The 14,947-nt window shown below is 39.2% G+C and overlaps 1 protein-coding gene across 1 annotated transcript; it reads left to right on the plus strand.

Moving 5' to 3' along the window:
• Positions 1-297: 297 nt before the first annotated feature.
• LOC150068766 (vomeronasal type-2 receptor 116-like) lies at positions 298-14,941 on the plus strand. The gene is made up of 7 exons (XM_090329054.1): positions 298-369; positions 778-896; positions 5,018-5,306; positions 6,680-7,486; positions 8,476-8,694; positions 13,020-13,143; positions 14,037-14,941. The coding sequence occupies exons 1-7, from the start codon at positions 298-300 to the stop codon at positions 14,939-14,941; spliced, it is 2,535 nt and encodes an 844-aa protein (XP_090185180.1).
• Positions 14,942-14,947: the final 6 nt, after the last annotated feature.

Consider the following 14,947-nt stretch of genomic DNA (forward strand, 5'->3'; position numbering starts at 1 on the left):
CATCTGGGCCCTGAGAATCTGGGGCCGCAGGTTCCTCTGGAGCTGTTGAGGGGCTGTAGGCAGGGGGGGAAGAGCTCAGCCTCACTAGTGACCCCTTGCAAAATGGGAGCACGAGTGTGTGATCTCTTGGTCTGGGTGGCCAGAACAGTTGGGTTAGATACCTGTGGAGGCAAAAATGATTTAACCCAAGGATAGGGCCCTCCCCCTCTCTCTATCAATTCTCTTCACGTGATTATATAGGGAATTTGGTCAGGATGCCCTGTGCGTGGGCAAAAGATAACTTCCTGCACTTTCTGAATGGTTGCTAAATCAAAAGTTCCACCAGTGGGCCACCTGACATTGAATGTAGGCCACTCGGAGGAGCAAAAAGTGACCCACTTTCTCTTCTTAACTATTATACGGTTGTTATTGGCAGTCTCTTGCACATCCTGCCAATGTGCAAGGGTCAGATCTAGGGGAGAAGAGGTGTTATTCCCCATCTTAAAGGAGTAGTAAAACAGAGTTAGAAAAACGCACAACAGACAATAACCAACAAATTCAAAAAGACAAATTTCATAGAAAGTCCCCGGGCCGATTACCAGATGGCACTCCCTCACTCTCGATCAGGAGTTGCCCAAATACACTCCACTTGGTGCAGGGAGGAATCAAAGAGACTCCTTCCCCTCCCTGTGGAGTTTTGTCAAACCAGACAGACACCTCCTTGGTGCCTCCAAACCGCTCAGGGTCCAGAGGACCCCCGCCTAAGGTGGGGGTTGGAACGTCTCCCGTTCCCTCCAGGATCACTATCTGGACACGTCTGCCCCAGTGAGAGCCTGCAAATACAAATGCAACCGATCGACTGCTACAGACAAAGGTGAAAGGACAATGACCCAGACAAAAAGTGAGCGCTCTTACTGGTCAGGATGCAATAAACCTTCGGGCACTAGGGGGTCCCGGTGGGGTTCCTGGGGGATTCCGGACACGCCCCACGTTGGGCGCCAAAATGTTGTGCCCTGAGACGGGGTCCCCAAAGAAAACCACTGAGATAGAGGCGTCCGAAATGCAAAAGCAAAGTTTATTGCGGGTTACGAGCCAGGCAAGGAACTCTGTCCTCGCGCACCCCAAAGCAGTGAGGCAGTGAGGTGGGGGGGGGAGGAGAGAGTTGACAGTCAGGGTTCACAGTCTTTTTAAAGGCAAAAATCACAGGTTTACACCCATCAGGTGGTCGAGTGAGATAAGATAGGGATTAGGGAGCTTCCCAGGCCGGTGGAAACTGAGGGGAAGTTCTCACGCCGGCTGGACCATTCAACTGTCAAAAAGTAGTTTTATGGTTTGGGAAACAAATGCTATACGATGCTATACGTGCAGTCTAATTTTGACACAAAATAGGTTAGTTCCTGGAGCTTATGGACACCTGTGCGAACAATGGCCGACTAGGGTCCAGAAGTTCCTGTTTATTCAGTCTTTGGGTCCTTGGAGAATTTTCGAATCGGAGGGTTTTTTTTTTATTCTTTTATTCTTTTTATTGAAAGGGAATAATTTTGGGTCTGGGGGCAATTATTTTTCATCTCTACAAACCATAAATTTAATTTAATTAAAGGATCTAATATAATGATTAATACGTGATTAAATAAATTATTGTCAAGACAAATTTCAAGAAATCAACTGGAACAAATAAAGAAGAAAATACCAGAAACAATAGAAACAAAAAAACAATGATGAAATGAAACTGTAACGACCCTTGCTGAATCAGGAGTACCAATACTGTACTAAAGAATCTATGCTGCAAATTAACTAGAAAGCCTACAATGTGGGAGAAGATCTTCACTAACCATACAACGGACAAAGGCCTCATATCTAAAATATATCAAGAGCTCCAAAAATTGAATCACTCCAAAACTAATCTCCAAAGAAACAACCATCCCATCAAAAGATGGGCAAAAGACTAAAAGAGAGTCTTCTCTGAAGAAGAAATAAAAATGGCCTATAGACACATGAAGAAATGCTCGATATCTCTGGTCATGAAGAAATGCAAATCAAAACAATTCTGAGATTCCACCTCACTCCAGTTAGAATGGCCAGGATCAAGAAAACTAATAACAACAGATGCTGGAGGGGATGTGGTCAGGAGGGATCACTACTAGACTGGGAGTGCAAACTCATTCAACCACTATGGAAAGCAGTATGGCAGTTCCTCAAAACACTAAACATAGAACTCCCCTATGATCCAGCAATTCCACTCCTTGGCATTTACCCAACCATCCAGAAACAAGGACATACTAAATCCACTAGCACAATGATGTTACAGTATCACACTTTGTTATCTGATATATTGGATATATTTGTATTTGGTTATTTGAAATTGGATATGGAAGGGGGAAAACAAGATGAAGGGTGTGGGGGGAGGGAAATGGGGACCAAGACATGAGAATGGGTGTCGACGTATGTAAAGTAATGCACCTACTATCTGGCGAATATAATGTAACCCTTCTATTAATTACAATAAAAATATATGAAAAAAAGTTTTAAGTAAATAAAAAAATTCCATTGTGTATAAATACCACATCTTTTTGATCCACTAATCAACTGAGGGACAACTGGGTTGGTTCCATATCTTTGCTATGGTAAATAGTGCTGCAATGAACATCATTGTGCTAGTGGATTAAGTATGCCCTTGTTTCTGGAAGATTGGGTAAATGCCAAGTAGTGGAATTGCTGGGTCATAGGGGAGCTCTATGTTTAGTCTTTTTGGGAACTGCCATACTACTTTCAATAGTGGTTGGACAAGTTTGCACTCCCACCAACAGTATAGTAGTGATCCCTCCTGGCCACATCCCCTCAAGCATCTGTTGTTATTAGATTTCTTGATCCTGGCCATTCTAACTGGAGTGAGGTGGAATCTTAGAGTTGTTTTGATTTGCCTTTCTTTCATGACCAGAGAGGTTGAACATTTCTTCATGTGTCTATAGGCCATTTTTATTTCTTTTTCAGAGAAGACTCTCTTTAAGTCTTTGGCCCATTTTTTAATGGGATGGCTGTTACTTTGGAGATTAGTTTTGGAGTGTTTCAATTTTTTGAGTTGTTGATATATTTTAGATATGAGGCCTTTGTCCATTGTATGGTTAGTGAAGATCTTCTCCCACTCTGTAGGCTTCCTAATTAATTTACTAGCTATGTCCTTTGCCATACAAAAGCTCTGCAGTTTAATGCAGTCCCACTTATCCAGACTTCTCTGATTTGTTGTGTTTCTTGGTTTTTATTGAGAAAGTTTTGACCTGTGCCAAGGAGGTCTAGTGTATCTCCTATTCCTTCTTGTAAAGTCTTCAGACCTTGAGGTCTTTGATCCATTTGGAGTTAATCCTGGTGCAGGGTGACAAAGAATCATCCATCTTTAGTTGTATGCAGGTGCTTAACCAGTTCTGCCAGCACAACTTGTTGAAGAGGCTGTCTTTCTTCCATTCTATTTTTTGGCTCTCATCAAAGATTAGGTGGCCATAAGTTTGCGGTTTAATATCTGGGTCCTCAGTTCTATTCCACTGGTCTTCAGGTCTGTTCTTGTGCCAGTACCAAGCTGTTTTGATTATTATAGCTCTGTAATAGAGTCTAAAGTTTGGTATTAAAATTTCTCCTGTGCTGTTCTTTCTGCCAAGAAGTGTTTTTGCTATACGGGGTCTTTTATTCTGTGCAACTTTTATCTCCAGTGAACCACCAGAAATCTGGAAGTGGTGCTGTGCCTAAAGGGGTAGAGTACTAGTCTTGATCTGAAGAGCTCAGGGACAGTGCCCAGGCCCAGAGTTCAAACTTCGTGGTTAAAAAAAGTAATTCTTTTCTTTTTGTTAATGGGGGGATCCCTTCCTTCTATCCTCCAACTTGTGCATACCATTTACTGAGTAATGATATGGAGTCATCCACATTATATAATCATCTGATTCCTATTTTGCCCTTGTGTTTTGATTTCCTCGGTGGTGTTGGTATCTTTCTTTTATTTTCATATATTTTTTATTGTAATTAATAGAAGGGTTACATGATATTTGCCAGATAGATGGTGCATTAATTCCCATACATTGATACCCTTTCACATGTCTTTCTTTTCTAAAGTACCTTTATTGTTTCCTTTTCAGAACAGTGCCTGATCACTTCATTCTATTAATTCCTTTGGAATGTGCACACATTTGTGTGTGCGTGTGTGTACATACACACACTGGTGCACACATACAGGGCACAGAGAGAAATGAAAAGTACCTTGATCCTCGTTATTTCTCTCTGTTGCTATTCCTTTCCATTATGTCACTCTACATGTATTGGGAAGGGAATACTGTTCTCTGTATTTTACCATGGTGACTTTGGAACTGGGATTTCAATGTAATTCTTTTCAATTTTCTCCTCATCCTCCATGTTGGAGGTTCCCCTCTCCATAATGTGTTCTTTGGAGTTAGATCCCTTTTGCTTTGTTACATAAATAAACATAATACATAAACATAAAATTCCCTCACCTGATAGTGAGCTCTTGTCATGGTTGATATCGAAGGAAGAGATTTTCAATACTTTGGATCAGTGAGCAGTTTATGCTGTAGATTATTTCATAATTAACACTTTGCTTCTGAAAGTTGCTCTTAAACTGCGTATTGCTTAGTTAGCCTGACACTCCCTAGGTCCAAAAAATACAAAAGTGGATGACTCTAAACACAGTATTTATTTTTCACACAGGTGGCATGAGTCTTACCAAGATAAAGGTAACAGAATATTTGCCTTCTGAGAAAACCTAATCCAAGGGACAACTTTTTTCTGCCAGTGCATGTGGTAGTGGAGAAAAAAAACAAACTGTCTTTCAGACTAAATAAGTTTCTGATTCTCATTCCTGACAAATTCCCTTGAAGTTTTTACCTAATTCTATATGCAACCATAAGACATTACATTCACATCTGATTCCAGTTAGTGTAAAATATAAAAATATTAATTAGTAGAGAATCAAGAATTCAATCCACCAAATGTGTAAGTTTTGAAATACTCCTCCTCAATTTTGATGATCTTTATGCAGGTTTATCTTCAAGAACTATCAGTTTGTTTTGGCCTTGGCTTTTGCTATTGAGGAGATCAATAAAAACCTTGATCTTTTGCATAACTTCACTCTGGGATTTGATGTCTATGATGTTCACTTTGGAAAGTGGACAGTATTTAAGAATCCTTTCATTTGGCTCTTTGGGAAATACAAGATTCCGAACTACTCCTGTAGGAGAGACAGCAAGTCTATAGCCGTTCTTACAGGACCATCAGGAATAACATCTGACCAGATTGGGACATTGGTGGGACTCTACAGATTTCCACAGGTGAGGGTGGAAGGTGTGTAATGATATCAAAATGTCTAATTTAGTGTCATTTCATGTGTTATAAAAGAATAAGAGGAAGAGACTGGGTTTATGAACCTATCAATTTTTTTTAGTATCACACACCACCTATGCACAGATAGTGGGGTATATAATTTTTTCACTATTCAGAAAAGGAGATGGAAAATTAGTGCACATAAATGGATAACATATTGTTTCAAGCCTTATTGATAATTTTCTTTGCAGTGTAGATACATTGAGCAGGATCCTAGCTACTCAGAAAGCTTGTATCCACAATTAACCAGCAAAACGCAGAAAGTGAATGTGTCGATCAAGTGGCAGACCAGCCTTGGGGAGAAAGGCCAAAGAAGTGCATGGGACCATGAGTTTGTGCCCCTGTACTGGCATGTAATGTGCAAGCACATGCGGGCATACACACACACACACACACACACACACACACACACACACACACGATATGTTGGACAGAGTGAATCAGGCTCCGATCAAGGAAGGCAGAATGTGTTAGATCTAAAATATGAACATGTAGTATGAAATAGATATAGAACACATATATGCATATGATCAGTATGACTGCTATAGTGTGAAGATATGTATATGCATATGTATTATAATATATATCTATATATGTATGAAACAAACTCCATGCTATGACTTTTCTAATCTACTGATAGTATAAAAAATGAATAACAGTAAGTTGAAGCATATCTTGTTTGAATGAGGGAGGTGTTCAGGGGAAAAAGCAAAGGAAGGGGAAATAAATGAGTAAGGAAAATCACAATAGTCCAAGTATGTATATGGAAATGGAATTAGGAAAGGCAGGGAGTGGGTGGGGTTGGTATTGATGGGAAGAGTTGATGGAAATAGTGAGAAAGATCAAGATGAAATAGTGACAAAGTGGGTCACATAAGGGGTAGAGTGATAGCCTTGAGCTGAAGAGCTCAGAGTTCAAGCCCCATTTTACAAAGAAATTAGTATGTATGTTGTACAATTATTTAAAAACAAATTATTTATTCAAAAACTAGAATAAAACCTACATGCTATCTACATCAACTTGTTTTTATTCTTTTTTTTTTGCCAGTCCTGGGCTTGAGCTCAGGGCCTGAGCACTGTCCTTGAACTTTCTCAAGGCTAGGGCTCTACTACTTGAGCCTCAGCACCATTTCCAGCTTTTTTTTTCTGTGTATGTGGTACCAAGGAATCGAACCCGGGTCTTCGTGCATGCTAGGCAAGCACTTTAACCACTAGGCCAAACTTCCAGCCCCTCAACTTGTTTTTAAACATATTTCAAGACTGAGATTTTGATGGATGGTAATCTTCTCATTCATGGAGTGACCGATTTTCTTTCCTTTTAGCTTACCTTTGGGCCTTTCAATCAGGCCCTGAGTGACCATAGCAAGTTTCCTGCTCTCTATCAGATGGGCCCAAAGGACACATCACTAGCCCCTGCCATGGTCTCCTTACTGCTTCACTTCAGCTGGAACTGGGTGGGACTGCTGATCTCACAAGATGAGAATGGTTTGTGGATTCTTCCTGAACTGAAAGAAGAGATGATCAAGAACAGAGTTTGTGTGGCCTATGAGCTAGTGATTTCAAGCCAAGGAATATTCCATATATTCAAAGTCATGGAAGTTTATAATCAGATAAATAAGTCTTCAGCAAATGTTCTCATAATATATGGTGATAATGAATCACTATTAACTTTAATGAGATGTATTGAACAGTTTTTAATACAGGGAAAAGTTTGTATTATGAACTCGCAGTGGGATTTAATCATGAAAAGGAGATATTTCATGCTAGGCTCATTGCATGTGCCTCTCATTTTTTCACACCGTCATGCAGATGTTTCTGGATTCACAGATTTTGTCAAGGCAGCTAACCCTTCCAAATACCCAGAGGACTTTTTCCTTGGTAGGCTATGGTTTCTCTCTTTTAATTGCTCAGATTTTGAGTCTGACTGTGTGACATGGAACAACTGTCCTCATGACGCCTCCTTGGATTGGTTGCCTGGACGTATTTTTGACATGACCATGTCTGGACACAGTTACATTATCTACAACTCTGCATATGCGGTGGCCCAGGCCCTCCATGAGATGCTTCTTCATCAAACAGAAGTTCAAACCATGGGAAATAGAAAAGGGACAGTGCTTTCCCCTGCACAGGTAATTTCATGTATGTTCGATGACCCACAACATGAGCAAAGGGCCTTCCTGGAAGGTGTGTTATTCTATGAAATTAAATATTTCAGGTGTTTTTCCCAAGCCCAGGAAATTACTTTTGTTTAAATGTCTGTGAGGTACTCTACACATATGTTCATATGCTCCTGAGAAAAAAATGGCCACTAACAAGAATAAAACATATTCCATGGTTCTGTAAATTACTTGATTTTCTGGTTCTGGGGTGTGAAGTCAGGACATGTGTACTTTCCCTGGATCTCTTTCTACTTCAGCTAATGCTCTGCCATGTGAACCACACTAGTACTAGTCTTTTGCTGAGGAATTTATTGGAAAAATGTCTCATAGACTTTTCAGCCCAAACTGGCTTCAAACTGCCATCTTCAAATATCAGCTTCTTGAGTAGCTGGGATCAGAGACGTGAGACACCAGAACTAGCAGATAAATTCACATAGTTACAAATAACCTCAATATGCTCAATAGCTAATGTTTTCAAAACTGAAAATTCAGCTTTTCCTTGGGACTAGTAGGAAAGGATGACCTGCTAAAAAGAATTTTCCATCTTTTTCATCTAGTTTCATTCAACCAAAGTTGAAGAATACCAAGATATTGAAATATAAAAGTATTAACATTTTTTAGCAAGTTCAAACTACAGACATGCATAAGAATCATGCATATGTCAAGTTATTACCAAACAACTGAGAAGTGTGTCATTCATGGAAATTTACATCATCTTGGTTTTTCTTGTGGGGGAAAAAGGCCTTATAGTCTTTTTCTGAGTGAGCAGGATTCCAAACAATTGTTTTATTCACCAGTTGATTTTCTTCTTCTAGTATCCTAGAAGAAAATCAGTAGATATCACTGTTATTCTTGGATTCAGAATCTGAGATTAAAGGCAATCAGGAGAATTTCTTGGTTTAGGTTTTATGTTATAAATCGGGAATGTATTTTACGATACCATGATGTATCTCTTTTAGCTGAATCCTTTCCTGAAGAACATTCCATTTTACAATCTGGCTGAAGATAAAGTGGTTTTGGATGAAAAAAGGAAATTGGAGCCAGAATATGACATTGTGAACATTTGGAATTTTCCAGAAGGTCTTGAACTTGGGGTGAAAGTAGGAATGTTTTCTCCATATGGTAATCAACTGTCTTTATCTGAAGATATGGTAGAGTGGGCCATAGGAGCTACAGAGGTGGGTTGAATCTAATCATAATGATTTTAAAGACAAATATTTAAGAAAAAGTCATTCTTTAAATTTAGACCTGGCTGAGTAACATCTTTCACATATAATCTTAGCTATTCCTGTTGAGATCTGAATATCACAGTTTAAATCAGGAGAAGCAGGAAAATTTGGGAACTTTTTATTTCCCCAAAATAGCTGCCAAAAATCTGGAAATGAAGCTGTGACTCAAATAGAGCAATGATAACCTTGAGCAAAATAATGCTTAGACCTTGAGTTCAAACCCCAGGATCAGAATGAAAAAAATTGAAATGTGTTCCTAATGGTTGATTGAGAATGTTAAAAAATACAAACAATATGCTTATAGTCTATAAATTTGAGATAATTCTTTTTGGCCAGTCCTGGGGCTTGAACTCAGGATCTGAGCGCTGTCCTTGAGCTTTTTCAAGGATAGAGCTCTACCACTTGAGCCATTGCACCATTTCCAGATTTTTCTATGTATGTACTACCAAGGAATTGAACCCCGGTCTTTGTGCATGGTAGGCAAGCATTCTACCACTAGGCTAAATTCCTAGCCTCTGATATAATTTTTATAGCAGTGATATATACTATCTGTCAATGCTGTAGGTTAATTTTTCTATTAATCTAATATTTCTAAAAATAAATATGCTGGGTACTGGTGGTCATGCCTGTCTAGTTACTCTGGAGGCTGAGATTTGAGGATGGTGGCTCAAAGCCAGGAGAGGCATGAAATTCAGTGAGACTCATCTTCAATTAACCACCAGAAAACTGGAAGTTGTGCTGTGACTCAAAATGGTGGAGTGATAGCCTTGACCCCAAGAGCTCAGGGACAACTACAGGGCCCATTGTTCAAGCCCCATGACAGATAAAAAAATAAGTTAATTAAATGAATATTTTTTTGAACTTTAAAAAACTTTATGTGTCAAAAACAGTAATTGGGGTTGACTGTGATAAAAGTACATGGCAGATATGTATGGACATATCACTACAAAGCCCTTCACATTGCCCAACTAATCTGTGCTTAAGAAAATAAAGCTAATATTTGAAACAAAAGAAAAAGGACATCTTGGTAGGTTAATTATTCTCTCCTTTTTTCAAATGAAGAAATGAAAACTTAGAGAAAGCGAATCCCTAGGTCCAACGTACATAATAAGATCTGCTGCTTTTAACCAACACAATGCATAGTAAATCTCTTGTTTGACTTTCACCATGTGGTAAAAGAAAGAAACATACAATGTCAACATTGTACTTTTGTCTAAAATGGACTGGCGCTCAGGGGGTTACACAGTGTGGTAGAAGATATTTACATCCTCCTTAGGGCTTTCCCTCTATTCCTTTATTTGTGCTTTGGGAAGTGACAAAGCTTGTCTTCTCTCCTGGAGGCTGTGTGATTGCATTAGGGCAATGGTTGTAAAAATACTTTGAAGTTTGGAAGTGCTTATTAATATCAGGGCTCATGACTCTGTTTCCAAATAGGATATCTTTGCTTTTATTAAGCCCGTTTTCTGGGATGAACCCCAAAAGTTCCCCCAGGGGGAATGGCAGGTAGCATTAGCGTTAGATGCCTAACTTGGTGCATATGGTTTTACAGTGATTCTGTAAGCGAGGAGGAGAGCAAACTATCCCTTCCCTTTAGTATTCAAGTGTGGGAATAGTTAGAGTTTGCTCCTTAATGAATATAACATTTAGGAATGTTGGCACCTTTTCTTCCTGACCTCACATTATGAAACCCAGGGTATGTTGAGTAACAGGATGCATGTTCATGCCATTTTTCAGTTTCTTTGGGGGTTCATTTTGGGAAAATTTCCTTTAAGCAAGAGCTTGAGTGTTAGATTTGGAACAGTTTTTTAACCCCAGGTCTGTTGCCTCCAATGTGGTACAAAGGTCTTGATGTAAGATTTGGATTCTGTTCTTCATGTGTTAGAAGTCATTGCTTGCAAACGTACTCCCTAATGAAAAGGATTAGATCCTGGAGAGCAGGGTAACATTATGTTCATGATACAAAATCTTGATATCATCTGGCTGATGGGGGTTTGCCGGGGCCAGCCGGCAGCAAACCAGGGTTCGCAGATTGGGATTCCTGAAATAGGGGCAAGGACTAGGAAAAATTAAAAGAGAGACAAACAGATGGAGTTCAGAAGGACTACAGCCCAAGTCAGCAGTCCAAGAAGGCTCTGAGCTCCAGACTGCCGCCTAAGACTGTCCTGTTTATTTTAAGTTCCCACCTTAAATACTCTTCTTAAAACTAGGGAACTGCCAGAGGCTACATTCATACAAAATAGTAAACAAGTCACATATAGGATAAATGAGAAAGGATTAACATTGCTTAAAGTCATCCTGATAAGAACTGATTGACATTACTTAAAGTTATCCTGATAAGAGTTACTTCCTTGTGTATACAGTTGTGTAGGTCCAAGGTCAGGTCCAAGGTCATTGACCCCACAGTTGGTCCCCAACAGGGGTTGATAAACCATTCTTCTCTTTGGCTGAAGATGTCATTGTAGAGCTCAGTACATCATCAAAGTCTCCCCTCTCCTTGCATTCTTTTTTTTCATATATTTTTTATTGTAATTAATAGAAGGGTTACATGATATTTGCCAGATAGATGGTGCATTAATTCCCATACATTGATACCCTTTCACATGTCTTGGCCCCCATTTCCCTCCCCCCCACCCCCACCCCTCATCTTGTTTTCCCCCCTTCCCTATCCAATTTCAAATAACCAAATACAAATATATCCAATATATCAGATAACAAAATGAAATACTGTAACAATATGAGATAACCAAGGGACAGCAAAAGAGATGAGAGATAACATAGTACCTTAAGAACAACAATCATTCATTATATGGCTTATGTTTCTATATCCTAGAGATCCTTTCATTTAGCGTCCTACTATATGGCCTTTTGTATCAAGGTTTTGCTCTATTGCAAATCTCTGCTAGTTAAATGAATATTTTAATTGACTCTAGTCACATTGAAAAATACAATAGTTTTTAGTTTTAGGTTTTATCACTAGAAATTATTTTGAAAACACTACCTGACAGATAAAATTTATTATTTTAGTAATGTTAAAGTTAATCTCTGTGATTATTTATGAGTTGAGGGAGGTAGCTATCGTGGTCTAAAATTGCCAGCATTTAATTGGACATAGTGTATATTTGCAAGGGATAAAAAGAAAGAAAAAACAATCCCTACACTTTAAGATTACAAAGTATACTTAAATTTTCAAAGAAGAACAAAAATCATAATGATGTTGTAATCTAAGAAGATATGTTCTGCAGAAATTAAGAGAAACAATAGTATGAAAAAATATTTCCTAATTTTCTACTGTTTGTAATCATTAACTTATAAGAGTTAAAAAGATACATGGTTTATTATTATTTTTTAATTGTGGATACATATAACTACTTAATAAAACACCTAGTATTATAATACATAATATATGTGCTGTATATTATATATATATAATATAGCATTCATCTTTGTTAATCAGTTTTGAATGCATAGGGAAGTATTATTAAATGCAACATTATTGGGTGACTAAAAAATAAAATACAAACAATAGCTTTCTAGTAGGTTTTTGTACCATGTGAAAAAGTGCCTGAGGAATCACTTCATGTGGTGCAAAGCTTTATTTTATTTATTTATTTAATTGTCAGGTTGATGTGTAGAGGAGTTGCAGTTATATTCATCAGGTAGTGAGTACATTACTTCTTGAACATTGATACCCCTTCTCATGTTTTTCTTCCCCTTTTCCTCCCCTCAGCCCCTTCCAATGATCTTGTTTGGAAAGTTTTCTTTTGACCCCTTCTGTAGAGGTTTTATTCAGTGGTTTACTGACCTCTCTATTTAGGCATCTTTGGTGAAAGGAATTGTTGAAGGCACCTGTGAGCAATTCATTCTTCATGGCCGCTGGAAACCTAAGAGGATAATATCATGAGCCTGGGATGCCCATAACCATAAAAAGGAGGTCTTCCTCCTTGCTTTTCCCCATGTCACAGATGAGTCAGAGACAACATACAATAACACGAATTCACAAAAGTTCTGTAGAGCAGTACACTAGTATTTACTTCCTCAGCATTAGTTGCAACCTTTTAAAGGTCTCAATATTTCAACAAGGTAGAAATCACGGTTCTGTCACATAAGTCTTTGGGAATCGTGGGCTGTGGAATTTGTAACAGAATTTAACTAATCAACTGCACTGACTTGGGTAAAAATCATCATGCTCAACAATCTGATTCTTTAAAACAATGGACTTTGGAATGCTAGCTATGTAAGAATGAAGAGTGGCTGACAAACCTGATTTTCCTCAGACTCCTCACTCTGTCTGCAGTGAGAGTTGTGGTCCTGGATTCAGGAAATCTCCTCAGGAGGGAAAGGCTGCCTGTTGCTTTGACTGTACCTCTTGCCCACACAATGAGATTGCTACTGGGACAGGTAAATCTGTGATTTAAGAAGAAATTCTTCATCTCTCTCCAGTTTTCCTTAATCCAATCAAGTCAATGTAAAACTTATGGGTTATGACTATGATTACAGAGACCACTTTCTGTCTCACTGTAAAAAATTTAATTTTAGCAAGTGGTAATATTACTAGTTAAAATGTGATAGATCATACCTTTGAATTACATATTTTAGTAATATTTTCTTGTCTGTTATAGGCCAAATTATAAATCCCTCTTATCAGTAAGGGTTAAGAGAAGATATACACAAGTCTTATAAGGCCAGTGTTGATCTTAAAATTTACATTTTGATCACACAAAAAACATACATCTTGCATATTTTTATTTCTCTCTACCCAGAACTGTTCGTGATACAGAGTAAGTGTTCATAAATGTGGATTGACTTTCAGAAGTGAGCATGCCTAAAAAGTATTCAAGAGTGGTTTCTCTGTGCTTACTGCTTCACACAAGAGATGGAAAGAAAAATAGAATGAGATGAAATAAGTGAATAAATGGATAAAATTAATGACATACAGAGATATGTACAAACATGTAATATGTGTTCTTTGCAATTTTCAATTGGATTTTCGAATAGGGCATGAGTCTACCTATTAATAAATGTGAAGAAAAAGTGTTTGAAGTTGTTGTTGGCCCAAATTGATCAATATAAATACATATCATAATTACTGTAGAAAACAAGTTGAGTGAAAAAACCTGAATAAAGAAGAAATGAAATAGGATTGGGTTATGCTTTAGAAAAGAAATGCAATGTGTGTTCATAATAGTTAATAATGGCATGTAAGAATTACATCTAACTGAACAATTTCCTAATTTTTTTGACAAAAAAGAAGTTTGCAACAAGAACTAATAGTAGCTTACACTTCTCTCCAGATATGGAGCAGTGTGTGAGGTGTGCAGATCACCAGTATGCCAACACACAGAGAGATGAGTGCCTCCTGAGAGCTGCAAGTTTCCTGGCTTTTGGAGATCCCTTGGGCATGGCTCTGGCCTGCATGGCTCTTTGCTTCTCTATGCTCACTGCTGCTGTGCTGGGATTATTTGTGAAACACCAAGACACTGCCATTGTCAAGGCCAACAACCGGACTCTCAGCTACATCCTGCTCATCTCCCTCATTTTCTGCTTCCTCTGTGCCTTGCTCTTTATTGGCCGTCCCAACACAGCCACCTGCATCCTGCAGCAGATCACATTTGGAGTTGTGTTCACGGTGGCTGTCTCCACAGTGTTGGCCAAAACGGTGACTGTGGTCCTGGCCTTCAAGGCCACTTGTCCAGGGAGAAGGATGAGGTGGCTGCTAGTGTCTGGGGCTCCTAACCTCCTCATCCCCATCTGCACCCTCATCCAGGTGAGTCTGTGTGGCCTCTGGCTGGGAAGCTCTCCTCCCTTTGTGGACACAGATGCACACTCTGAACATGGCCACATCATCATCCTGTGCAACAAGGGCTCCCTCACTGCCTTCTACTGTGTCCTGGGCTACCTGGGCTCCCTGGCCCTGGCCAGCTTCACGGTGGCTTTTCTGGCCAGGAACCTGCCTGACACCTTCAATGAGGCCAAGTTCCTGACCTTCAGCATGCTGGTGTTCTGCAGTGTGTGGCTCACCTTCCTGCCTGTCTACCACAGTGCCAAGGGGAAGGTGATGGTGGCTGTGGAGGTCTTCTCCATCTTGGCCTCTGGGGCAGGGCTCCTGGGCTGCATTTTTGTCCCAAAGTGCTTTGTCATCTTATCAATGCCAAATAAAATTTCTCTGCATGGCTTTCCGGTCAAAAGACATAGTTAGAGGAAA

Source organism: Megascapheus bottae, chromosome 1, assembly GCF_031878675.1.
Source record: "Megascapheus bottae isolate mThoBot1 chromosome 1, mThoBot2.hap1, whole genome shotgun sequence".
In the NCBI taxonomy this organism is placed as follows: Eukaryota; Metazoa; Chordata; class Mammalia; order Rodentia; family Geomyidae; genus Megascapheus; species Megascapheus bottae.